At 35.2% G+C, this 26,154-nt stretch overlaps 1 protein-coding gene across 1 annotated transcript; it reads right to left on the bottom strand.

Moving 5' to 3' along the window:
- Positions 1 to 521: 521 nt before the first annotated feature.
- On the bottom strand, positions 522 to 21,840 carry LOC121328308 (RING1 and YY1-binding protein B-like). The gene is made up of 5 exons (XM_041272922.1): positions 21,716 to 21,840; positions 21,093 to 21,218; positions 4,571 to 4,927; positions 4,128 to 4,223; positions 522 to 3,448 (listed from the first exon to the last, which is right to left on the bottom strand). Exons 1-5 carry the CDS (start codon positions 21,739 to 21,741, stop codon positions 3,196 to 3,198), a joined length of 858 nt encoding a protein of 285 aa, XP_041128856.1. The 5' UTR covers positions 21,742 to 21,840; the 3' UTR covers positions 522 to 3,195.
- Positions 21,841 to 26,154: the final 4,314 nt, after the last annotated feature.

Genomic DNA, 26,154 nt, shown 5'->3' with positions numbered 1-26,154 from the left:
CAAAAAACATTGAAAGACCTTGAAATTTAGACCAGCTCACAAAACCACCAATAACACTTTAGCATGTGGGAAAAAAAAAAAAAATTAATAAAATAAAAAGACTGTTGAGCCTACATACTTTACAGAGCAAAAACTTCCAAAGCATTGTACAAGACATTTTTCAGGTCAAATAAAAAATATAGCTTGTATAATACATTAACATAAAAAAATAAAAACAAGATTGTGCTGCCCGATTTAAAAGAAGCATTCTGTATTTGGGTCTCCAACAAACAAAGCTAAAAGAAATAATAAAATAATGTAACCATCTTTACACAGTAAATTAAGGTTACAAGTCATACACAAGAACAGAACTGCTTGCGCGTTAAAAACTGTTCAGCTCCATTGTCATACTCTAAATGTTGGCTTATGAACCATTTCAAGTTACATACAAGCAAATTATATATATATATATATATATATATATATATATATATATATATATATATATATATATATATATATATATATATATATATCCAGCAAATATTACATTTAATAATTTAAGATACAATTGATACATTTTTACAAAAAGTAGATAGACTATGGGATTTGGTAAGGCATGTGAAACGCCAGTTACTGTGGATTGTGATCTGGGCTACTTTATTTCATGTCTTGCAGTGTGAATTTAAGCAGCTGAGTCAGTGATTCCACTTGGAAACTGAGACAAATGGCCCATTATTTAAAATTAAAGTGAATGGAAAGTATTTATCTTCCTGTGTAAATCCTGTCATGGATATAGCTTATTGCCCATCACATGTGACCAAGCCTTGGCTTGTTCAACTGTTGTGATGACATAATGTTATGGACATACAGATACAAAAGAAAATCGTGTTGAATAACTATTTTGAATCCGTGCTTCTACCTATGAGCATGGTTTTAAAACTACATGACATTTATGTAATTTAAAAGATCAACTACAGAGTTAATATAGGAAAGACATTACTTCCAAACAGACATTTTGTTTGGTTAGAAATAAATGACAATTAACAAGGTTTGGAATTTAGAATAATTTGAACAATACATTTTTGCTATCTGTGCACAAATTCAGTACAAGTATTGTGTTAAAATGTGACTTGTCCCCCAAGCCTCCCTGGTTGTATTCTGCCAGTTTGGCTGTAAAGTTCTAACAGCATATGAAGGAGGCACTACTGAAATGCTGCTACAAAAGGTTCTGCATGAATGAACCGAGAGCCAACAGCCTACAAGTAGCTGGTTACTGTACAACAAAAGATCAGCACCTTTGAAAGTAATATAGTTGTTTTAATGCTTGAGGAGTCTGTTTAGTTTATATGAATCTTGACAACCAGAGTACATTTTTCACTTTATAAATTTTATTTATTTATTTTTTAATTGCTAGCTGTGCAAAATATATACAGTTAGAGTGAGATTTAGTCGGTGTTACATGTATTTTATCTTGAAGTTATCATAGTAAATATTTGTACTTTTTATTAAGTTAAGTGTTTACACCTACATTACTAAATGAACTGGACAACAACTGCATTTAGGTTTTTAATGGTTTTGATCCCATTTACATTTTAATTGGTTTTACATTCATTTGAAAACCTAGTATTTTTGTTCTGTGTTTGAGCTAAACACATATTAAATTCCTTTGGTCCTTCAATAAATAATTAAAAACATTTATGTTCATCAAAAAAAACACTTGTATTCTTGAGACAAGATGAATAAAAATGCCCCCAAAAAATGAAATAAAAAGAAAATCACGGCTTTTAAATGGCATAGTAAACTTAATAGTAGTAACTTAAAAGTAAATGTAAATGGGACCCACGCCTTAAAGGTACTTTAGATTAGGCTAATGCAATGTTACTTCTACTCAGATATTTTTGTATCCACCTTCACTTCCAGCAGAGTTCTCAATTAAGACCAAACTTAATAATCCATTCCCAAATCAGATAGTTGTCCAGTTGAAACAAAGTTATTGTTTTCCACCGCGGCAGCTTTTAAGAAATATTAGAACATAAAATGTGTGGAGTCACACAATTTTACTCCAGAGACCTGAAAAAAAACTGGCCAACACATGAACATGTAGATATATTTCAAAATTTAAAAGCAGGTATCCCAACAGCTGCCCCACATACAAGGCTATTTAAATTTCAAAACAAAATGAGATCCACACAATCTGCAAAAACTGTAGATCTCCTCCATCATTAGTTTTAAAACACTGACTCTTACTTCTGTTTTCTACAGAACATTCGAAGATTGGAAAAGTATGCCTTCAGCTTCTCCTTTGTAAATATACAATTCCAACACAGAGGAAGAGAGAAACACACAGTGGGTGGCAAGTTGCACAGGGAACATGGACCGAAAAATGCGATATCAGTGATTATCACTGATAACACCATATCAGTGTGTTCTTCGTTTGATGGATCAAACATGAAATTTGCTTCAAGAGTAAATCCCCATTGTGTTAGTCCAAATTTCTTAAAAGGGTAATGTCGTGAAGAAATTTTTTTTATCCAAACACACTTATGCATCTTCTGCAAAAAATATTGTAATTGGAGCATTCATAGTCTGTTTGTTTTTTTATGATCAAAAATTCCACTTTAAATAAATGGTGTTAAAAACTATTAGCTTCTGTTTTTTTTTTTGTTTGTAAAACGGGACAGTCCCAGACATTTAATTGTTCCAAGCTGGTTTTACTTCACAGTATAGGAAGCACCAGTGTTTTAGATGTCAGATGTAAATACCTTTGTTTTAATCAAACAAACTAACTGCAAATAAAAAAGCATAGTTGCTAGCAGAAAAAAAAAAAAAAACCTATAAAAAGAATATGTTGAAAGGTATGTAATCTGCAAAAGTAATAAATAAAGCCAATAATGAAACAAAAAGTTAAATTGTGCACAGCAGATTTTATGAAAAAAAAAAAAAAAAGTCTGTTCAGCTGCACATCCATTTCCAAATGATTGTTAGGAAAATTATATAAAACAATGAAATACATAAGTGTCAGGGTGCGAAATTCCTTTTTTGACCAGAAACCCACATAAATCTGTATTCAGCCTGAACATGTTGAGAGTGGGTTCAAAGAAATATCCGAACAGGTGCATCCAGGAAAGGATAATAGCAAGTATCCAAGAAGCAGGCAGGTGGAGGATCTGAATTTCATACCCTGATTATTTCTGACATTTCCATGTGCAATACTCAGTAGGATTCATCGTGTCCTGCAGACATGTGTCCTTTCGGCGTTGAGGAACGCGATGAGCCTTTGTCTGTACTTTCGGATCCAGAGCCACTCTGGTGCTGCCGTTCTGAGCCTGTGCTAGACGTCACTGTGGATGAAGACGTGGAAGAGGAACGTGTTTTTTCTTTAAAGTCTGTGATAATTACTGTGACGTTCCCCACGGTTACTGCAAGTTGCTGTGCAGTACTTCTGTCCACATTTTTCAGTTTGGGCCTGGCAACAAGAAAATAATTTAAATTGCGAAATTGTAATTTCCTTCTCTGTAGCTATTACATCAGACATTTACAGGCATTATAACGTATCCAACAAAGTTAAATAGTTATCCTTCTACGACTAATTTATTAAATATTTTGAACATTGTGTGTGTTTGGGTTATGAGTTTTTATTAAAAATACATTAAAAAAAATGCAAAAAATCAGTTTGTCCTAAAGTGCTCTTTCAGTCAATTAGGTTGCTGCAACAAGTGCACATGCACATTCCAAACCATTTTGACTAGAGTTTTATGACTCATTGAGTTCCCCTTCACTTTATAACATTTGAATTAATCAACGAAGCGACCCACATTAAATGCTAGATCACTGTTGAACAGAAAAACCACAGTGCACATGTACATGACAAGTGGTTGAAAGATAAAATCTTACTCAACCACACATGCTCATCCAAACAAGGGCAATTTACTGCATCTGACGTCAAATAGGATGCAAAATTGCTGTGAAATGAGATGGATGACATGTAGAGATCCCAGATTAAAAACTCATTCTATTTTAAAATGCTGTAATTAGAAGAAACAGTTAGACATTTAGCTAATGCCTTTATCATTGTTATGTTTGCCTATTTGACTTTGTTTCTTATAGTTCTACCAAGAATTATACAGAAGTAAACAAATAAATACCTTGAAATGTGGGAAATGTCTGCCTTTCTTGCAGCATTTCCAGATTGTATACTGTTGACGTCACTGGGTGGGCCTTGCAGGATGTCTGCCTTGGGTCTAAGAAATAGAAACAGTGTCATTCTGCTGTACAGTTTCATTATTACTGTACTTTCTGCAGCATGAAAAGGTAATCCTCAGTAGTTCAGATCTTCAACTATGGAACTATTCATTTATTTTGGTAAAAACAATTATAATATGATTTGATAATAGTATTTGATTGCAATTACATGAAAGCATCCCTTGCCGCAACGTTTAGTATTTTTTTCTAAATTGATCTCTAAAACATATACAAAATGAACTGCTTGTCATCTATTTGCTATCAAGCATTTGAAATAGTTTCTGGTACAGGATGTTTTTGGTATGTTAATATGTGAAAAAAAAGCATGTCCATTGGCAATACATACTTTATCTTTTTGCTGCTAGGCTTTTTGGTCACAGCTGGGCGTATTTCTTTTTCCTTGTCAGGCCTTTCCTTCTCAAGTCTTTCTTTGTCAGGCCTTTCCTTCTCAAGTCTTTCTTTGTCAGGACTTTCCTTCTCAAGTCTTTCTTTGTCAGGACTTTCCTTCTCAAGTCTTTCTTTGTCAGGCCGTTCCCTCTCTGGCCGTTCCCTCTCCGGCTGTTCCCTCTCCGGCTGTTCCCTCTCCGGCTGTTCCCTCTCCGGCCGTTCAACCTTTTCTTTTTTCTCCTTTTTAGGAGGTGGAGGAGTGGCAAATTGCTGTGCAACTTGTTGTGCCACCAGCTGCGAGTTTATTCTGGGTTTCCTGTTTAAAAAAAAAGATCCTTCATATTAACTTCACCCATAAGACCAGCAAAATCTCAATACGAATTTGGATTCTTTGCTTCACACGCTCATAGTAGCTACCCTTTTACGGTACACAACCAATTCTGTCGTCAGGTAATTGTACAAAGCTATACTGTAACCAAATGATATTTAGACTAATAAACATGACCTACAAAACATTTCCTATCAGTTTTAAAAAGAAAAAATGACTTGACTTCAGTCTTCAGTTACAGCACACATTAACACTAGAACTGCTACGGCAGTCATTTTGACGATTTAAGGTTTTCTGCAAGTTTGAAAGTTATACGGTTGTCCGTTTATGACTTTTCCTACCCTTTGCAGTCCTATGTTGGACCAGGTCCGAAATTACAATTTTCCCTTTCCAGTCCGATGTTGGACCCTTTTCGACATCATCAAAAAGACAAAGTCTCTAGTTGTTTTTTCTCCGGAAAAAGCTGAGAAAACCTTTCAATGGCCGAGTGAGACCGACAGGAGGCGAATTAACCCCCTGTCGGTCTCACTCGGCCATTTGTCGGACACAACAAAATTATTCTTAGAAGTTCTTAAAAGTAACCAGCCAAACAATTACTAAACGTATCGCTCCATAGTCAAGGCAAATACAATAAACTTTGGCCCGGAAATAACCCAGTTAAGTTTGTATTGGTTAAGTTTGCAATTGTATTTAAAAAGCCAAAATACACACAGTAACAGATTAAGCAACATTAGGCCTATGTTTACTTTATAATGCAAACCAATACAATTACAAGTGGAATAGGGTGGCAGTGGTATTTAGCAAAGTACTACTCACAGCAAGAGAATTCTCCCAGTTGCACTGGGTGAAGTGTGCTTGAGAAGTACACTATGTAGGTGAAAAGACATCAAACTCATATCAGAAGCTGTGTGGGTGGCCATTGTCAGTTTCTACTGTACCTCGCCAGTCATTCACAATACACTTGAAATACTTTACTTTCACCTGTTTTTTGACACAGAAAAACTCCACTTCTTCAGTAGGCCTGATACCTGTAGAAACTGCACCCATGTGAGTATGCAGTGATTTCACAGAATGATTGCTTAAGCATCTACTACATGGCTGATGCAATTAATACCCAACAATAACTTGCATTACAGAATTTCCCTTTTTCACTACTGTGACCCTGATGAATAGATACTTTGCACTTTCTACTTCTACACACAAACGATGAATGGATAACATTTATATGTTTTTATGTTTCATTATTATTTGTAATAACAAACAGCATTCCACAATAATACCTAATACCCCCCCCCCCCCCCCCCCCCCCCCCCCCCCCCCCCCCCCCCCCCCCCCCCCCCCACTTCCAGAGCCCACTCCTTCTCCACCTTCGCTCCGCAGTGGTGGAACGACCTACCCATGGATATCAGGACTGCTCAGTCCCTGACCACCTTCCTGTGCTTCCTTAAGACACACCTGTTTAGACAGCATCAGTAAACCACACAACTCTCGACTATACTGGAATATGGCACTGAACTGCTCCATACCTTAAGAACATAAAGAAGTTTACAAACGAAGAGGCCATTCGGCTCATCTTGCTCCTTTGGTTGTTAGCTTCAACAACATTACTGGGGAGTTGATTCCAGACCCTCAAGTATTCTACTACTGCTCTTAATTATAACTACTTCCTGTATCTTGTATTTGACTTCTGTTATAGGTATCTATATTCACTTTTTTATGCTTTTATTTGAAATCCTTCTCATCCTTATTGTACTCACTACGTGCTCATACTAGACTTTACTCGTATAAGCAAATATTGTTTATATAAGTTAACCGCTCTTAGTCGAACCCACTCTTGCATGTAACTATTTGCTGTTATTGCTACTGATTTTATTGTACTTTACAACTGATCTTATCTGTAATATGATACTCTAATGCAATATTCTGTAATGTGATACTTTATACTGTGATATTTTATAACAACAGTAAGTCACCCTGGATAAGGGCATCTGCTAATAAATAAATAAATAATAATATAAACAAAAAAAACCTTAGCTTTTAGGCAAATCTGTAATAGCCAAGATGATTTCAATTATAAAACTATTATACTGTAAATGACCAAATTATACACAGACAGGAATTAGACTTGAGCAGCTGTGTTTAGTATTACTCTGAAATCAAGTGTTTCCAATATATGATGGGATTTCAGCCTAGAAACATGAGGGAATAGATGTGTTTAGGTTTCTCTGAAAACCCTGCTCTGGAGCCGAGTGAGAATGCTCGTCACACTTGGCAGCTTTTAGACCTCCTGTCTTCGCAGCAGTGCAGTATTCAGTTGATGAGATAATTAGTGCGGTGTCCCAGTTGCTCCGATTCAGAACAGCTGGGGGACGTGTAAATAGTCAGCAGATAATACAAGTTGTTTAAAACAAGTGCTGAAATCTCCCCTGGAAATACTCAAACACTCATTTATAACAACAACAAAAAAAAAACCCCAAAACCATTGTTTAATTGAAAATATTTCATTTATTTTGTTTACTAGGGTATGGCCACATGGTACTTTGAAACACAGTAATGCCATTGCGTCACTTGAATGGCATATTTTAATAATGCTTCTTTTGTCGACGTTTTTGAATAAAATTATACATCATTTTAACGGAATGATTTAAAAGACTTAATTGTTATAACAGTAGGTAAGCATCATGTCAATTATAAATGAAATGTGCTCAATTTGAGGGTTCAGAATATTAACATTTACCAAAAAAATCTTCACAGAACAAATCATAAATTTTAAATAAAACAGTATGGTGAAAAGCTTATACTATATATGATTACAATATGTAACACAATTTTTGTTCCTGGGTAGTAAGTGTTATTTCCTAATTGCTTATGCCTCAAAAGTATAGAAAATAGCTATTATTCCCCACAAACTTTGCTTTTGTGACCAGGACAGTGATATTTCAAAATATCACTATTTCCAATGGGAAAACGGGCAAATGTGTGTCTTTTCGTTCACATAAAGTCAGAAAAAAACAACATATGAATCCAAATGAACATGTATTTATACTAAAGTAATACAAAAATGACTACAAAAGATGTGAGTGAGTAGTTTTTCGAGATTTATGATTATGCTGTAAATACAGTATAATTGTAAATCTCGAAAAACTACTCAATACAGTATAATTGTAAATCTCGAAAAACTACTCAATACAGTATAATCGTAAATCTCAAAAAACTACACTTCTAAATCTTTTGTAGTCATTTCTGTATTACTTTAGTATAAATACATGTTCATTTGGATTCATATGTTGTTTTTTTCTGACTTTATGTGAACGAAAAGACACACATTTGCCCGTTTTCCCATTGGAAATAGTGATATTTTGAAATATCACTGTCCTGGTCACAAAAGCAAAGTTTGTGGGGAATAATAGCCATTTTCTATACTTTTGAGGCATAAGCAATTAGGAAATAACACTTACTACCCAGGAACAAAAATAATAATAAAAAAAAATTGATACACAGTGTTATGTAACTTTTTTGCAGAGAATTTTAGTCAAGGCCATACACTGTATGCAAACCAGACACGGTAAAATAAAACTACACATCCTAAAAAATGCAACCACATTGAAAGTGCAGACATTGGAAATCAGCTCAGCTCTCTCACCACCTGCGGCACTCTTGAGTGCTAAAAAGGAGAAGACACTGAGAAACACTTGTTTCTGTATACAGATAATGGAGGAGCAACCTTGCTCCAGAACACATGCATAGCCATCTCCTGCAGGGGGGACTAAGCAAACAGATAATTAGATGTGGTTTCAGCAGTGCACAACAGTAGATCTTCAGCCGTAACTGTCAAGTCAGGTTACTGAAATACCTTTTCAGTTCACTGCAGTAAATATACTACAACATGACTGACACTTAATCAAAAACTCCTATAGAAAAGACTTCATACACAATGTAAAGTTAATTAAGAGTTAAGCTTTTCAACCTAATTAACAGCTGAGAAAGTGCATCTAGAGTAGTGTTTTGTCATACTGCCAATACACTCTTCCTGCAATTAATGGGAAACATCTGGCATTGGCTGGCAATGATACTGTACAGTAATGGCAGACTGGATTTCAGGAGAGTATTTAAAGTACAACACTGTACTGTACACACTGGACTAAACACTGCTGCGTGAAACAATCACGTACATCACAGTAAATCAATTAACACTTGATTACCTCATTTAAATATAGTACAAGTGCTGCAATCTATTTCTGCAAAATAATTTGTTAGTACCTTTTCATTAAAGCACTGTTTAACCTGCAATATAGGCCAACAGTATACTTTCTCCCCATATAACTTATAACCAGGGATCCTAGTAATCTGTTTGCTGCGGAACAACGCAGAAAAACTCATATTTTCTATGCTGTTGAGAATTTTTTGTTTTAAACTTGGGGCGGGGCAAAAAACATGCAAATCTTTTGTTTGTTTGTTTGTTTGATAACCAGATCAATACACTGATCATATATAAATCAACTCAGGAAATTTTGCTTTAAATTTAACAAAAATACATATTCAATAAAACTGCTTCTTTGTCAAGGTTGAACGAGATGCACTGTCAGTGTCCCATTCATGTTGAAACGTAGCTGCAGTTTACTTCAGTATCCAGTGCGTTGTTACTACTGAAGAAGCCATTTAAAGATGCTGAAAACTATTTAAAAAATCACCCTTAAAAGATCAGGTTAATTAGTTTGGCCATAACCATCCAGGCGTCAACGACTAACTCAGATCACAAGGTTGCTGTACAGTAGGGTAATCCTTCCTCGTTGCTGCATGTCGACATGTTGTATTGTATGATTGTGAAATGTCTTCCACAGAATTTATCAAAAAACAATTCTGTGCATGTAAACAGCGGATATTATTCTTTATGCATGAGCTTAGACTGATGCAGTAGATATCAAGCTGATCCTTGACTAGAGTATCCAATTAAACCACGATGCCAGTTTATCATTCCAAGCACCACCACTTAAAGTCAGTTTGTAGTCAAAAAGTTTCACATGGGTACCAAACCAGCCTCTCATTACCCAATTCACTGAATATCCACAATCCAAAGTGAACTCCTTCAGTCTCCACTGACCAGAGCATACACAGAAGACTGATGTGCAGATTACTGCGACTTCTACTGCTTTCTTTCTCCTGGCTAAATGCTGTGCACTTGGCTGTGTGCCTGACCCACAACACGTGTTGAATTACCAGACAAACGCAATGTGTCATCTGGAGTGTTTCAGGCTTAAGCAAAGCCAAAATGATTCCTGCTTAGCAACACAGCTTTAACCCTCCAAAGTTGAAGGTACTGTATAGTAGAGCTGTGCACTCTGCCCATCTGGTAAAAAAACCTTACTGTACTGTACAACTATACTGAGACCATTCAGACGGTGATTTGGATAATTCAGTTTACTGAAGTGAATTAAACAGTTATTAGAATGTGATCAAAAGGATTCACCGTGAATAGACTGGAAATAATCACATTTTTATGAGAAGGCTACAGTACTCAAGATTTCTAACAGTTTTCTACTATTAAATTCAGAATCCCATTTGGCAAAAAAATAGTTCCCCTTTGGGCAGGGTGGTAGAAAACCATAATATTTTGCCCATCCATATAATTCTCTTTAAAAGTGCAGTATGAGATTAAACGGCACTTCCATTAAAAACCTTGTTTTTTCTATATTGAAATAGGAGATACCCAAGGTGGCAGACAAAGGTAGTGGTCCAAATGTTACTTATGCATCTGTTGTGTTTAGGCTTGCTTCCATTTTTATAGCAAGCTACATTCTTGATCATCCACAGGCAACATCACTTATTTATAACTGCATTGACTGAGCTTGTATAATCAACGGCTTGTGCATTTTGCTGTCTCTGTGTGTTTAAGTGTTTGTCATTTACCCAATTAGGCTACCTGGCTGAATATCTAGGCAAAATAAATCACCTCAACTTATGCATCTGACCATATAGGCTATATTTTTTTAACAGTTACTTTCAGTTAGTACTGTATAGGTTACATGTTTTACAGTACATAAATCCTTTTAACGCTATACTGAGTGTACATTATTTGCTGCAAAACTAAAACACAGAAAAACAATTCTGGGACATTGTTTGAATCAGCCAACACGTTTCCATTTCTGAAATTGATCTTTTTGCAAATGAAAAGCCACTTTACTGTAGAAAATTACCCAGCCTTAAAATTCTTGAATGATTTAACTGCTGAAATACAATACAAAGAGTCAATACAAAATGATTACTCCATAATGAACTTCATATGGATGCCTCATCAGATGGCATATCAGTTTTTTGTTGACTCAGATTATACTAGACAGTGCTAAATGCTACACACAGAGGTTAAGACAGAACAGGCATTTACTCAGCGTGATTCAGACCATAATTATTTTAACTGAAGTAGGTTTATGTAGAAAATAAGAGAAAATGTAAGCCTTTAATTGCGTATCCCATCATGGGTGTTTTCCTCAACCACCCCCACCCCCCTCACAGCTTGCCACAATTCACTTGGTGTAATGTATGTTGCGTCTGTGAAGCATTTAAACAATGTGACTGGATGGTCAAGGTTAAATGTCAGATTTACAAGGAGAAAACCCAGAAGTGTGGAACCATACACTTGTTTACGGAATGGTGTTGAAAAACAAACAAACAAACAAAAAAAAACACACACATTTGCTTTCACAGTATACAGCCGAAATAAAACTTCAATGCAGAAAAAAAAAAAAGCTAAATGCTGCATCATGACCTTTGCTAATAAGCATCGTGTAAATGTGTAACGGGCTCAGTAGAAATTGCATAGCTCTCTTTAAAAGAGAACATGTTCTACTACTCTACAAGCTTCATGAATAATACTCAGCGATATATTTTATTGATAATGTACAGTAAACAATCAGGGAATGAAGCCTGCTTTGCTGCTCAAATCAGCAACTTCAAAACACATTCACATATGAAATCAAAACATGAACAAAAAGGCAACCAAGTTTAAAATGGTTATGGCGTACTACAGTGATAAAACAAATATGCATAATTCCGGGTAATAAAGTTTTTTCAATCAGCAGCATAAGATCAAACACTTCATTTAAGAGCAGACCACAGGAAACTCCCAATTAACTGTGCTGCTTTTTCAAGTACTGTATATTTTAGAGGACCAGCAATTACTCACTGCCAGATACACTCAATGTACAGTGCTACAGTTGGGCAGAGAAAACTCTTCAGTAGGCTTCTGTGACTGCTGCATATATTACAGCTAAACAGTCTATTAATAATAATTTCTAATTTTTTATGTTGAGCACTCAAAAATGCCTTATCTTCTAATTGTAATTAGCTCCTGCTTAATAAAAAGCGTGTGCTTTAAAAACAGCAAAATAATGTATCTTTACTGAACTAAAGTATAGTAGTGTCAGGGCAGCCCTATAGTATGTGGTGCTCTGAACTCAGAATGGACTTTTTCAAACATGTGTAACGCAAATGGCCAGACAGTGTTATCACTACAGTTAAAAGCCTTGTAAATTTTTATAAGTGCAGTTTCTCTCATTTCCATCATGCTCACTCAGGCAAGAAATTAATTCACGTCAGTTTTGATTCTGGGGCTATTGATTCCCTCAGCACACACTGTTCTAAATTCTCTTATGCAATTAGACCCACCCATCTTTATCCCAAGGAGAATTACAGAACAATCAATAACCCTTTATATCCAGTACCTAGATACTACTTTCTAGAGCTTTCTTCTGTTGCTTCCTCTAGTTTCAAAGTAAAAATTAGTATGCTAGGAGAGAAGCCAAAGCATAAACAACTACAGATGGGTTCAGTTTTAACCTGGTGGGAAAAAAAGGCTATCTGAAAACAGCTTATTTAGCTGCACTTAGCAGGATGTCTTAGGAACAATCAAAATAATTATCTTAACCTTTTAACCAAACAGACATGCTGAAAAGAAAAGGGCTTGACCCCACGAAGGTCAAATTCTCAGGCAGCTTTTAGATATCTTCTAAATCCCAGTGGACCATACATGCTGGCCAAGACCTCTAGGTTTACATGCTCCTTGGGCCTACTGTAGAAATGCCACTCATCACTTAAATGACAAATGAAAAAAAAAATGTCAACATGTACAGTATAACTCAGCTTTTATAGCAGTTAAATTATGCTGTCACCAAAATAATGGCAGATAGGAGGGAAACCTAGTGTATGAGGAACTATTGTGTTTTGGTGCTTTTATACATTAAACCATTGAAATTGGCACTGTGGCTTTGCTTAAATATGGCATATGCAATTTACCCAAAACATTATTTGCATGTTTGCTCATGACTTCCCTTGATCTGAATGTAGGCTTACATTGGCAAGCTGAACAAAACACAAAGTACCCCCCTTGTTACAGGTTATAACAAATCAGTTTGTAAAGAGTTAATTATTGGACAATACTGTACAATGGAATTGGGTCGGGTCATTCTGCAACACATAGAAGTTGTAGTGGTTTAATTTTCAACTCCAACCTCTCATGTCAGTGTTTAAACTACCAGACAATAACTACAGATAATTAGAAAGAAAACACATCTGAGTGGTGAAGGGTCTCTCAATTTCAGGCCATTTAACTGACTTAGTGGAAACCTTTATACAAGCATTCTAATGTAGCCTGTATTTTGTTTGTAAAACGATGGTTAAAAAAATTCAAATAAACATTTACAACAATATGTTTCATGTTAATGTGTCAATGCTTTTCCTGAACACTCAATGAAATCCATGCTAAATAGTTAAAAGCTGAAGCCTGGTGTAAAAATACATCTGGTTTAGGCAGATGCTATGCAAATGTTAAAACAAAGGAGTACTATATATGCTATACATTTCCTGTAGTAAATGATATAACTTACAACAAGCAAAACACACACACACACACACACACACATCTATATATATATATATATATATATATATATATATATATATATATATATATATATATACACACACACACACACACACACACACACGCAGTAGTCTCCAGCTAAGAATACACCCCTATTGAAGCAAGCAGAGTGTTCTTATAGCAGAAGTGTTCTCTAAGACGGAGTTAGCCACCACACACGATAAATTAGCTACAGCATCATATTATTAATTGAAACAAATACAAAATAGTCATAGATCTATTTTTGCTGCCCAAGATAAATGAATTAATCCTTCCCCTAATAGTCCTATCCTTGACACTGGAGCCTCTCACAGCTGCAATGACTTCTTACATATCTTTAAAAATAAAATACTAGACATCAGAAATGGGATTCCACAGACACCCTGTACTAAGGAGGACTCCAGCACAATTTTACGAACTACACCTATTAAGGCTACTATGGGAGCTTCTTCTCTGACTACCTTACAGGAACTGACTGAGCTAGTTCAACATATGAGAGCTACTGCATGCTCTCTTGATCCTATTCCTACAAAACTATTAAATATATTCTTGGTGTTATTAACACCCACATTTTAAAAGTTATATAAGGTTAACTTTCCTCATGTATAGTTCCCTATGCAATTAAGGTAGCTATTGGAAAAGCCTATGGTTAAGAAACACAATTTGGACCCTAAAGTCCTCAATAACTATAGGCCAGTCTCCAACCTACCATTCTTAGATAAGGTTATACAGAGCTGTTGCAATTCAATTAGAAGAATTTCTAACTCTTAATGGTATATTCGAGAAGTTTCAGTCTGGTTTTCGTACTGCACATAGCACCGAGATGGCCTTTGTCCAGGTTGTGAATGATCTGCTGATAAGCTCTGACTCACGCTTTCCATCAGTTTTAATTCTTCTAGATCCAAGTGCTGCCTTTGATACTGTAGATCACTCCATCCTACTGAATCGTCTTGAAAGCACAGTTGGACTGTCTGGCCTTGTCCTATCCTGGTTCAAATCTTATCTTTCTGATAGGTTTTAGCTTCTCTCTATTGTGGAGGTAAAAAAAAAAAAAAAAAAAAAAAAATCGGCATTATCGGAAGTTGTCTGTGGTGTTCCACAGGGCTCCATTCTAGCTCTTTTATTGTTTTCATTATATATGCTACCGTTGGGTGACATAATCAGCAGACACAGAGTGAACTTCCATTGCTACGCTGATAATAACCAGCTATATTTGTCCTTAAAACCATGAATTTCTTCTGCCTGGGTGTTATTAGCTACTTGCCTTACAGACATAGAGCTTTGGATGTCACAGAATATTCTAATGTTGAATTCAGATAAAACTGAGGTTATGCTAGAGGGCTCACAGAACCAACTAAAAAGAAATGTGGGATTACATGAGCTCGACCCTTGCAGTCTCAAACTTAAACTAGAAATTAAGAGATGCATGCCTTTGTTTCATCTAGAACTGATTATTGTAATGCACTTTTTTTCTGGTGTCCCAAAATGCATGGTATCCCACTTGCAGCTTATTCAGAATACCGCCACTAGAACTCTGGCTAGAAAACAGGAAAAGTGAATATATTTTGCTGTTAACTTGCAAGGCCCTGAATGGATTAGCACCTAGTTATTTGCAGGAGTTACTGACCTGTATCTTCCAAACCACACTCTGAGATCACAGGATGCAGGGCTGCTGGTTATTCCTCGAGTCAACAAGAGGAAGGGAGGAAGGGCTTTTTTCTGTAGAACTCCTAAATTATGGAATGCTGTGCCTTCACTTATCAGGCAAGATGGGTCCGTTACAGTTTCCAAGACTAAAAACGCACTTTTAGAAAATGGTTCTTATCTTAGTGGGTTTCACTGTAATTTTAAAATTGCTGCTTTTGTGTTGTGTATACAGTTTAAATCTGTATTTAAAATGGGCAGTCGTACATGTGAGACATGCTATACAAATGTACTATACAGTGCTTTGCGATACTTTTGTAAACAAAGCCTATATAAATGCAATAAATAAATAAACACACATGTATTACTTGTCATGACGCACATGCATCAACTTATGAAATGAACTAAATAAGTAAAAGCAAAGCAATATGCAAGTGTATGTTAATAAAACTAGCATAATAAAGTAACAGACAAACTAACACTAATAAAACCAAAGCAACACAATACGGTCAAAAAGATTTAAAATTACTTAGAGTTAACTTAATGTTAATAAACTGTAAAACTAAATTAACACAGCACCCCTACACACGTTACAAAATGCAGCAGCAATATACAAGACATGCACATTATTTAACAGAATGGTGAAGCAACTCTCCAGAATAGGAAACACTAAATTGCTAGGCGACTTGTATCTGATTCAGGTTTTTTTCAAGAGCTCGAACAATTTCCAACTTTGTGTAGCAACAGAAACAGCGGCGCATTTTGTAGCAATGAGGTGCACTTGTGGAAATCAGAATACAAAATTCAATGATTTGACGGTGGTTCTGGAAAGATTTAATAAACCAATGTCCCTCAAGATACTCTCGCAATGACAAGTCGCTTTTTTACAAAACAGTACTGTATCCATTGTGAACGAATCGCTAACGGTGAAAAGAAGGTGTTCTTTTAAGCAAAGTTCCCATTCCTTTAGCCGGATCATTTACAATGGGAAAAATCAGTTTCACCACAAGGGTGTTCCATTAGGCAAAATGTTTGCTTAGGAGATGTTACTATACACGGAGACTACTGTGTGTGTGCGCGTGTATGTGTGCGTGTATAATATATATGTACACACACACTTCACATTGCAATGATGTTTTCATTTTGCTTCTATGATATAATTTAGTTGACCCATATATCATTTACACACTGTGCACAAGTATGAATTACCAAATTAATCACAAGCTTCTTGTAACTGTGTAATATAGCAGTTTTCTACAGACTGTAAAACAGTACTTTTACTTCCTCTTTGTCATTATACTGTATGTTTTTGTACTATACAAGCAGCAATGGTTTGAAATACAGTACATATATTTCAAAAATCCATGAAAACTGATCATAACCATGAAGAGTCAGAATTTAACAGCAGACAAGCAACATCATAACATGCAAAATTTAGCATGGTGCCAGGCTAGCTTTTACTTTGTTCTACCCCTTAAATTCTTAAAATATATCATTTATCATCTATACTATTGACAAGATTGTACGTCACCACATGTAAAAAGCACCAGTCAATACATTAGCCTAGTTTAAAAGCAAGTTTTTTTGGTGGGTCTTTTTCTGCTATAAATTTATTTAGGTTTTAGTAGCTTTCTATGTAGAATGTATTACATTAGGCTATTTTTCCTGTGATTTTCCATCAAGGTAAAAAAACTGTAAGGACAAATTATGATTTTTTTGCACCTGCATTGGAAGGTTTCAATTTTTAAATGTATTTAAGTGATCCTTGTTGCAAAACATCCACGTCACAGAACCGCAGTAAAAGCACTACTTCACAGACCTCATCCTGTATTAGTATTTCACAGCAATACCTCCCCCTTCTTGGAGTAATGATGTGCTCCATCCTCCTATCCCCAGGAGACCACTGGCTGACTGAGTCCATCACAGCGCTGCTGTCCATCAAAACACAGCCTCTCTTCACAATTCCAGCAAGAGAATACAGCTCTTGTGTGCACTCTTACACATGCAGGAAAAAATACCATTACATAAAATGAGCAGCAAAAATGTACATCCTCTCTCTGGTTACAATTTAGAGAGTCCCGCTGGCTAAAGTATGCATACTCATCTGGACAGCATTTTAATTTATTCTCAATGCTTTTGAGGATAAACCCATTTCCTTTTTCTGCTAACAATCAAATGCCTCCATTCATCAGCAATCAGTGTTTATATAAGATCTCTTAGCCTCATAAGAATTCATTTGGAACTTTTAATATGCTGTAATACTTTAAACAAAATAATATAGTAGCATATGCTTTGTGCAGAAAAAATGTATGCTGCCCTATAAACCCAAGAAAATTTACACCAGAGAAAGTGTTCTGTTAATATAAAAACAGTAGCATGTAGATTATGTAGAAGCCAGACAGTTCTTTGACTGTAAGACTCATTTGAAACAAAACATAGGTATGCAGCTAGACCACTACTTCTGGGTGTATTAATTAGTTCAGGAACAAAACAGATGAAACAGGATTTTAAGCTCCAAGTCAGGAACTGATACACCTCCACCTCCAGCTCCAACTGTATTCAATTCCCAAGTATTGCCCATACTTGTAGAAATGTATGATACATTTACAACAGATCAATCATTATGTATCTATCAACAAAGACAGCAGGACCACAAACCATTCAGGTTTGGAAGTCTGCAGTTTGTCATGTTACGCATCTCAATAAAATTACTTCCAGCATTAAATCAGGGCTTAATAACGGTGCAGAAAAATGCAGCCTATATATAATTTACATTTTGATTTTACGTTATAATGTCAGCCGACACAAAGTAACTTATTTACTCCCCCTCTGCTCCAGTCATGGAGACGGAGCTGTCAATGGCAAAGCAAGCTGCTCCTGAAATCTATGGAGCGCTATAAGTAGTCAGCATCAAGTACAGTCTGGAAGAACAGGACTTACATGCATATCATCCTGTGCTGATTGCCTATACTAAATGCCTTCCCCCGCTGTTGTAAATTGTTTATAAGTTATAATTAAGGTTTTGGGGCTTGTGAAGTTTAATCTTCAAGCCACAGAGGTTCTCCCTTACAATACACTAAAATTATACAGAGACACTAAGTACATTAAGATTCAGAAATAAAGGCAATTTGTTACTGTAAATTCTCATATGACCTTTGCTTCCAGGTAAGAATCAATTAAACAAAACAAGTACAATATTATGAAGTGAAACTTCAGTGCAAAACTGAAAGTTAATCTGTATAATCATTAGGCCCGATTAATCAACTAATGAATTGATCGGAGATTAATTTTCACAATTTAAAATTGAGCAGAACTTTTTTTTTTTTTTAGGTTTTTCACATTATAAAATGTCACATATCCACCCTGACTGCTTACCCGCCCTGATCAGAGTTTCATTAACGTCAGTCATGTGGACAGCGCCAATGCAAAAGGCTACACAAGTGTGTTTACAATTTTATATATATATATATATATATATATATATATATATATATATATATATATATATATATATATATATATATATATATAAAAAGAGAGATGTCTCTTTTCACTGCTGGAAAGCGCATTAATAGGAATAAAATAACACATGATTTCAGAATTGGTAAGAGTGCTGCTGTGACAGACAAAGCCTGCATCGAGATAAAAAACTAAAGTTTGCATCGGACAGGTGACGACACTCTTTGGAAGTAAACATCGAAACCCTCCAACGCACTATGTTAATGTAAGTGCACAACGTAACATCTGTATTCCACTTATATTCTATTAATGTCTAGTATTTTTTAATTAATTAATTAAAGTATTACTGTGTAGGACCTGCTTTAAGACTGTTACCTTTATTTTAAAATGAGCATCGATTAATCTACCAATTAATCAACTAATGCCCATAAATTAACCGATCAAATATTTTAATTGAGTGACAGCCCTAATAATCATACCTCGTGTTTATACTTACTGGAGTGAGGTAACTGGAAGCAAGTCATTAAACTGCTAAGCCCACTTATGCCAATTCTCTGTCTGCTAATGCCTGAATTACTGTAAACAAACTTTTTTTTTTTTTTTTTTTTTTTTAATGTATCAGCTGTTTTGCTTCAGTCATTTATATAAAACAAACAAAAATAGAAAATCTCTTATAGATTATGCAAGGCGATAAGACTTTCTGATGTGTTTCCCCTCCCCACACATGTGCGTCAGCCAACAGTCATAACACAACCACACACGAAACACTTCATACATGGGAATTATTAAATTAGGCTATAAATTACTCAGAGTACCTCCCACATAGAATGATGCACTCCAATTCCCCTAATGTCGTTCATAAACGTATCACAAAATGGCCAATTGTTTATTGATGGAATATTGCGCTATACAATACCATTAGCTTAGCCAGGTGAAAATGTGTAACAGCAACCACAATACCTAAACCCAATAGTTTGGTAAGAATATTAAATATTTGGTAAGACCTTTTAAAATTATTGAACCTACAGTGATATTACAAATTCCTTACAACAGGTTCCCAAGTTAGCATTATTTATTTGAACAGTATTTGGGATACTTTTTTTTGTCTTAAATTCTGTAACTTAGGTACAGTAGAATATTGCCTACTCAAATTCTCAACTGGCCACGTTTTAATCCCCATTTGACAAATCAATATATAATATGCCACGCACTTATAACATGCAGTTGACTTGTATACTATTCAAAAGTTATTTATAAAAAAAATAATAATAATAATAAGCATTATATTAAGTTAATGTCTCAGTGAAGAACTTATGAATATGGGACTCCCTCTACAGTATGAATCAGAACCTTGTATTAGCACTCATTGAACACTGCATTACTCTAGATCTCATTTCATTATAAAAGAGGGTCTGATCTTACACATGAGACACCCAAACAATTTGTAATGAAAAATATATTATTCTTGTAATGTATGTTAATTAAAAAACAATCCTGTATATAATTTTACTTTCCCATTCATAAAATGGTACTGTGATGTTTGCTATGACCAGTAATTACTGTCCAAGGCCTTTTAAAAAAATAACATTGAAGTCATTGATCAATGTTATTAAAAGCTGAACCTGCACTGACTGGTACCCACCCCACAGATAGCCAGGAGGAACAGGTTCAAATGTCTGCAACTCAGTTGTTCCTCTTGATCATTGTGTTAGCTGTTTTTTATTTATTTATTTAATTTATTTATTTATTTATTTATTTAAGATTCAACTCTGGGATTGAATGAGATTTTAAATTCTAGTGGGGGGGGGGGGGGGGGGGGGGGACACCTTTTAAATAAATAAATAAATAAAAACCTGACTACTGATCACTGCGTAAAACAAACCTGCAACTACAAGTATGAATTCAAATTGCATTATCTAAAGTATCAACCACAGTAACAAAATATAATGTACAGTAATATCCTGGTTCTATAGAGGTGCCTGCAATCTCATAAATCAACAAGTCAAAGATCACATAGCAGACTTGATTACGTTCTATAAATATTACTTAATTACAAACGTTTATTTTGAAACCAAAGCTTACAAAGCATTTCTTGTAGTATACTGTAAAACACACACACAACAATAAAAAACATACCTAGTGGATGTGCCTTTTCTGACATCACAGATGCTGCATTTGAAGGCTTCAGCGCTGTTCCTAAAGGTGCAGACACTACAATCCCAAAATCCGTCGTCTGCCGCAGGTTTGGCTTGTCTTTTTGGCCTTGGGAATTTAACAAAATACCGGGTAAATAAAAAGCATTCCTGGACATGAAACCCAGTAACACTGGACTTTTATCAACATTAAAATGAATAAACTTGTCAAAAAATAATAAACTACATATACACATATATCTCATCCAGGTTTTCCCTTTGTCAGTTTACAACAAAAAACGTAAATCGAACCCCAAAACGACCTTCGGCGACAGTGTTTTAATTAACCTGTACTATAACCCCATTTCAGTTAACGAATACCAGGCGTATCCCTTGCAAATTTCCCTTTGTCTGAAAGTGACTAGAGAGTAGAATGAGACCAGCCGCCATAGCTGCACTATACGAGATTAGCACTGGCACAAAAAAAAAAAAAAAAAAGAAAAAAAAAAAAGAAAGGGAGAGCGGATCCTTGAGAAACCATCCGAAAATCGACACATTACCGGAATGAAATTTACTCAAAACCCGCATAAAACGACAAATGACCGTCTGAGCTAAACGGTTTGATACCTTGTTGGGCTTTTCTTGTCGCCCATGATCAGGAATTTGTCTTCCAAAAGAAGAAAAGGGCTTCGTAGTTAACAGAGTGTGTAGAGTATCCAGTTAGCGCTGCTGCTGCTGAGGCTGCCTGCCAGTCTCACATTCACTGACCGACTCGAGCAGGGCAAGGCTCCTGCGCACCGCGTGACTATTAACCGGCCAATCACCGGCCGCCTCGGTTTAAAAGTCTGGTTGGAATATGAGAAAAGGTAACCTGGATTTGCGAAAGGTGTGGGGTCGATTGCACCACGAAAAACGTATTTTCGGGGGGGTGTTTGGATGAGCAACCTAAATGAATAGCAACTACAGTGCTGCCGTGAAGAATAAAGTAGCTACAGAGGCACTGGTAGTAAATGGGTATCACTTGGCTACAGTTGGTTGGATAGGCAGTACAACGTTTGGTCCATCTCAATGTTAAACATACATATTTCTGCTTAATATTATCTCCTTATGAATGCTAACCTTCATATATTTTATTACTTCTTACAAAGAAATAGATAAATACATATACGCCTGCCCACTTTAGTTTTCATTTAAGAAACAGTTTTGATCAAGCTGATGTAACATCTCATGTTAGAGAAATAATGTTGCATTGTTTTTAGTAAGATTAGAGGCTTGTATATAATAATAATAATAATAATAATATAATAATAATAATAATAATAATAATAATAATAATAATAATAATAATACAAAAAGTTTCAATATCAACAGATGCACAAGAAGGTTAAAGTGTTTTCCAAGTTTGGTAAATCGATTTTTAGTACAGTTTCAATTTTTATCATTTGTTTTCAGAGGTATACCCAACAGTCTCACATATGTAAATATGTAACCTATATAAATGCATGGACTGTCATTTAATAAAGCTGTGTTCCGCAAACTGCATTTGCAAATATCCCTTCTGAATAGTGTGTTTGCTTTTTGGTGACTGTGTTAATGTAGTCCTCCTATAATATGCTGGAATAGAAATGCATTCATATTAAGATTAGTAATTGTTTTTAATACGCTGTAACACCAAAATCCATAATCAAAAGGTTAAGAGACAGACTAAACAGATCTGGGTGGGGTTTTCCACTCTGGCATTACAGTGGAAAGTAGAAGTGTAAGAAATAACAGGTTGATAGCATTTTTGTTGGCTAAACCTATTTATTTTTCTTTTATCCCCCCCAAAGGTCACACCTTAAAATTCGTTTTTTTGACCTCATGTGTGCTTTGTACCTGTTTAAATATATAACTATTAGCATTAGTATCATTATAAAATCCTGCTTAGCACAATTTGTATAATGTTAAGGGTAAATGTATACAGAAAGATCAAGCACTGTAATATTAATGAAGAGGTATTAAGTTGTAGAAACACATAAGAACATGTGTTATGTAGTAGATCTTTAGCATAGAGACATGATCAGTATAATGCTATACCCTGAAGTGAAAATGAATCTATTAATCCCTCTTACTGCAGACATTGAAAACTATAACTTCTATGGTGTTGCTGTAAAATGTTATTAGCATTCCTTTAAAATGCGTTTATAAAATAGCTAGTTTTGTTCCTGAGCTTAAAGATGTCATTCAACCTCTTACATCACTGCCGCAGGTAGTAACAGCAGCACCCTTATTTGGCTCATTGAGCTTACATATTAGCAAATACAAATATATTGTACTGTATATTTACTTGAGGTCATTTGGGGTAAATACAATGATGCAGTAAAATAGAATGCAGAATACAATAACACATGCAACGGAAAGAGACGTCATCTGTAATTGTATCTACTCTGATTCATCATGTTTGAAAACAGCTTGATTTATTCTTAAAAGAAACAACAAAAGAGAAAACAATATAAATGAATGACAGGCTAATACAAGGTTAGAGTTTACGTCTATCAGCTAAGATAAAGACTGGGCAGATAACAAGCCGCAAATAATAGTTCGGAACAGACAACACACAAGAGGAACCAAGAAACAGTTCAGATGAACAATTGTTTTCTGTAGAGCTAATTTACAGTAACAACAATAACTGTGATGATGTTACATTGAAAGATAATAGCACTAAAGTGTATTGATAAGAGATTTTGAAAGCTCAAAGCATCCTACCCAATGCAATACTACATACACTGTGTAGTGTAGTATAGTGTTAAATGTGTTGCCCATGGAAACGATCCACATAGTATTAAATAAACCAGGGTAAAATTTCAGCAGAAATATTATATAAAGGAATGTTCATGATATATAGAAAAAAATAGGAGAATAAAGAATTGTATTTAGAATTGGGGGAGGGGGGCAGGTATTAAAGCACTCAACATTGGACAGCATTTAAATCTTGATTAATCACAATCCTGTCTGAATCATTTGAAGTTAATTGTCTAACAGCAGTTTGTGCTCCACTGAATCATCCACCTCTGTTGGATCTAAGTGATTTTAAAAGAAGCAATTACACAGGGAACCATAATCATGAATGTTTTGTGTGTGCTTTAGCATGGGTGTGCTCTCGTATGAAGACAAGTGGGACAAAAAGATTATAGCTGTTACTGTGAGAAGTTGTTGAAAACAGGCAGCAAGTTTCAACGCATCACTTTATGAATGCACTGCAGTTTGTAAAAACAAAATGAACGATTGCTAAAATGTTTTTATGAACTTATTTTTTAAATAATTCACACTTTATATTGAAATATGTCTGTACATCCTAGCTTTACAACACCTAATCTTAGTACACTGACCATATGATATTCTTGAATCATAATAAATATGACACCTACCCTTTCAGCTAGTGCATTTCCAAAACTGGATCTTATTCTATGGAACTCCATGCAAACAAAAGCCTTTAAAGACCCATGAAAAGCAGCACAGGATGGCAAAATAAAGTTCAAGAAGACAGCACAAAAAATGAAAGTTCCTCTTTGTCCTATTGCAAAGAGTGTATATAGTCAATACAAGATGTATCTTGGTTTACAATGCCATAGCCTGATATTCTAAAAAAAAAAAAAAAAAAAAAAAAAACATTAAAATTAAAATTCTGCACTGAGAATTTGTCCCCTATTTGCAGTCACCTGCAAAAAGAATCTTGTTTGGATAACTAGAATTGTTTAAAATGTAGAATGCTTATTTGACAGAAAAAAGAGTGTTGTTAAACCTTTTATTTTTGCAAGTACTTCAAATGCAAAAAAAATACATACCTAATTAAATCTTTGAATGATGGTTATGAAAGTCTAATAACATAATGCTAGACATATTCCCACAAATCTTCATGTCTAATAACCGGTATGGTAATCAGCTTAACACTAACAAGCTGGCAAACAGAAATCACCAGGGTAGCTTGGTCTCTTTGGAGTTCCATTGACAGCTACTCGACATGAAAAATATCTGCTTCCTCAGTATTTGAGAAGAATAAATATTTTGCAAAGCATTTGAATGACACACTCACACGTCTACATTTTTTGGCAATTTGCACTAAAGAGGAAAGTTATGTTGTTAAAAACTGCATCCTAAAGCGCTAACCTCTTTTTGTACTCTAGGTGATTTTTTTGTTCAAAATAATATAATGCAATATTAAGAATACAAATTATTCATCTTTTTGTGATTTCCATAGGAAAAGAAACATTCCTATTAGCACTGGCAGTTTTTTGACCTTCTCTGCTTTAAATCCTAGAGGTTAAGTATAGGAAGTATAAATCCTGCATACGGAAGGGATGCTAGTAAACCAAAAAGGCAAAAAAAGCAGAAGCTCTTAGGTTGGTAGAAAAGTGTAAAATGCACTAATTTTGATTTTGTCACATATTAACCAATAAGACAAATTAGACTGCCTGCATATTTAATCAAAAGCATTCATGCTTTGGGACACCCTTTGGCAGTTACGATGGCTTTAATTCACCAAGACACTGTCTCCACAATAATCTGAAGGGTGGTAAACTGTAATGCAGTCCATTCTTCCATTAATGTGACATATGCAGCCTCCCATTAATCCTCAGTTTCGCAGAAAAGAATTTTAGTGTTGTATGTAGCAAAATCAGTCCAGAACAGCATTATTTCTATGGATGACTGTATCATCCCCTTGGATAAAGCCATTGTCAAACTGAACATAAATGGTGCTATACTATATACAGTATTACTTTTGTTAAATCTGGAGATAACGATCACACATTTTGATGGACCCTGATCAGCCATTGTAAGCCTGTTTGACTGTAATTCAGATATCAGATGGCTATCCAAGTTCTAGAAGAACAAGACCCCACACGATCATAGAGCTGTCATCACTACAAACTTGTGTTACATGCAGGTGGAGTCACACACTCTCTGGGGAGGGGGAAACTTGATTCATTGGACCTCATTACTCATTGTTTAGGATTCCATTATGAATGTTCCCAGCACCATAGAATAGTGAGCAATGACATCCCAATAGCCACTCACTTATTCCCATT

The sequence above is a fragment of the Polyodon spathula genome, chromosome 16 (assembly GCF_017654505.1).
Source record: "Polyodon spathula isolate WHYD16114869_AA chromosome 16, ASM1765450v1, whole genome shotgun sequence".
NCBI classification, from domain to species: domain Eukaryota; kingdom Metazoa; phylum Chordata; class Actinopteri; order Acipenseriformes; family Polyodontidae; genus Polyodon; species Polyodon spathula.
Note: the sequence above shows the minus strand (reverse complement) of the source record. Positions and strands in the feature narration are given on the sequence as shown.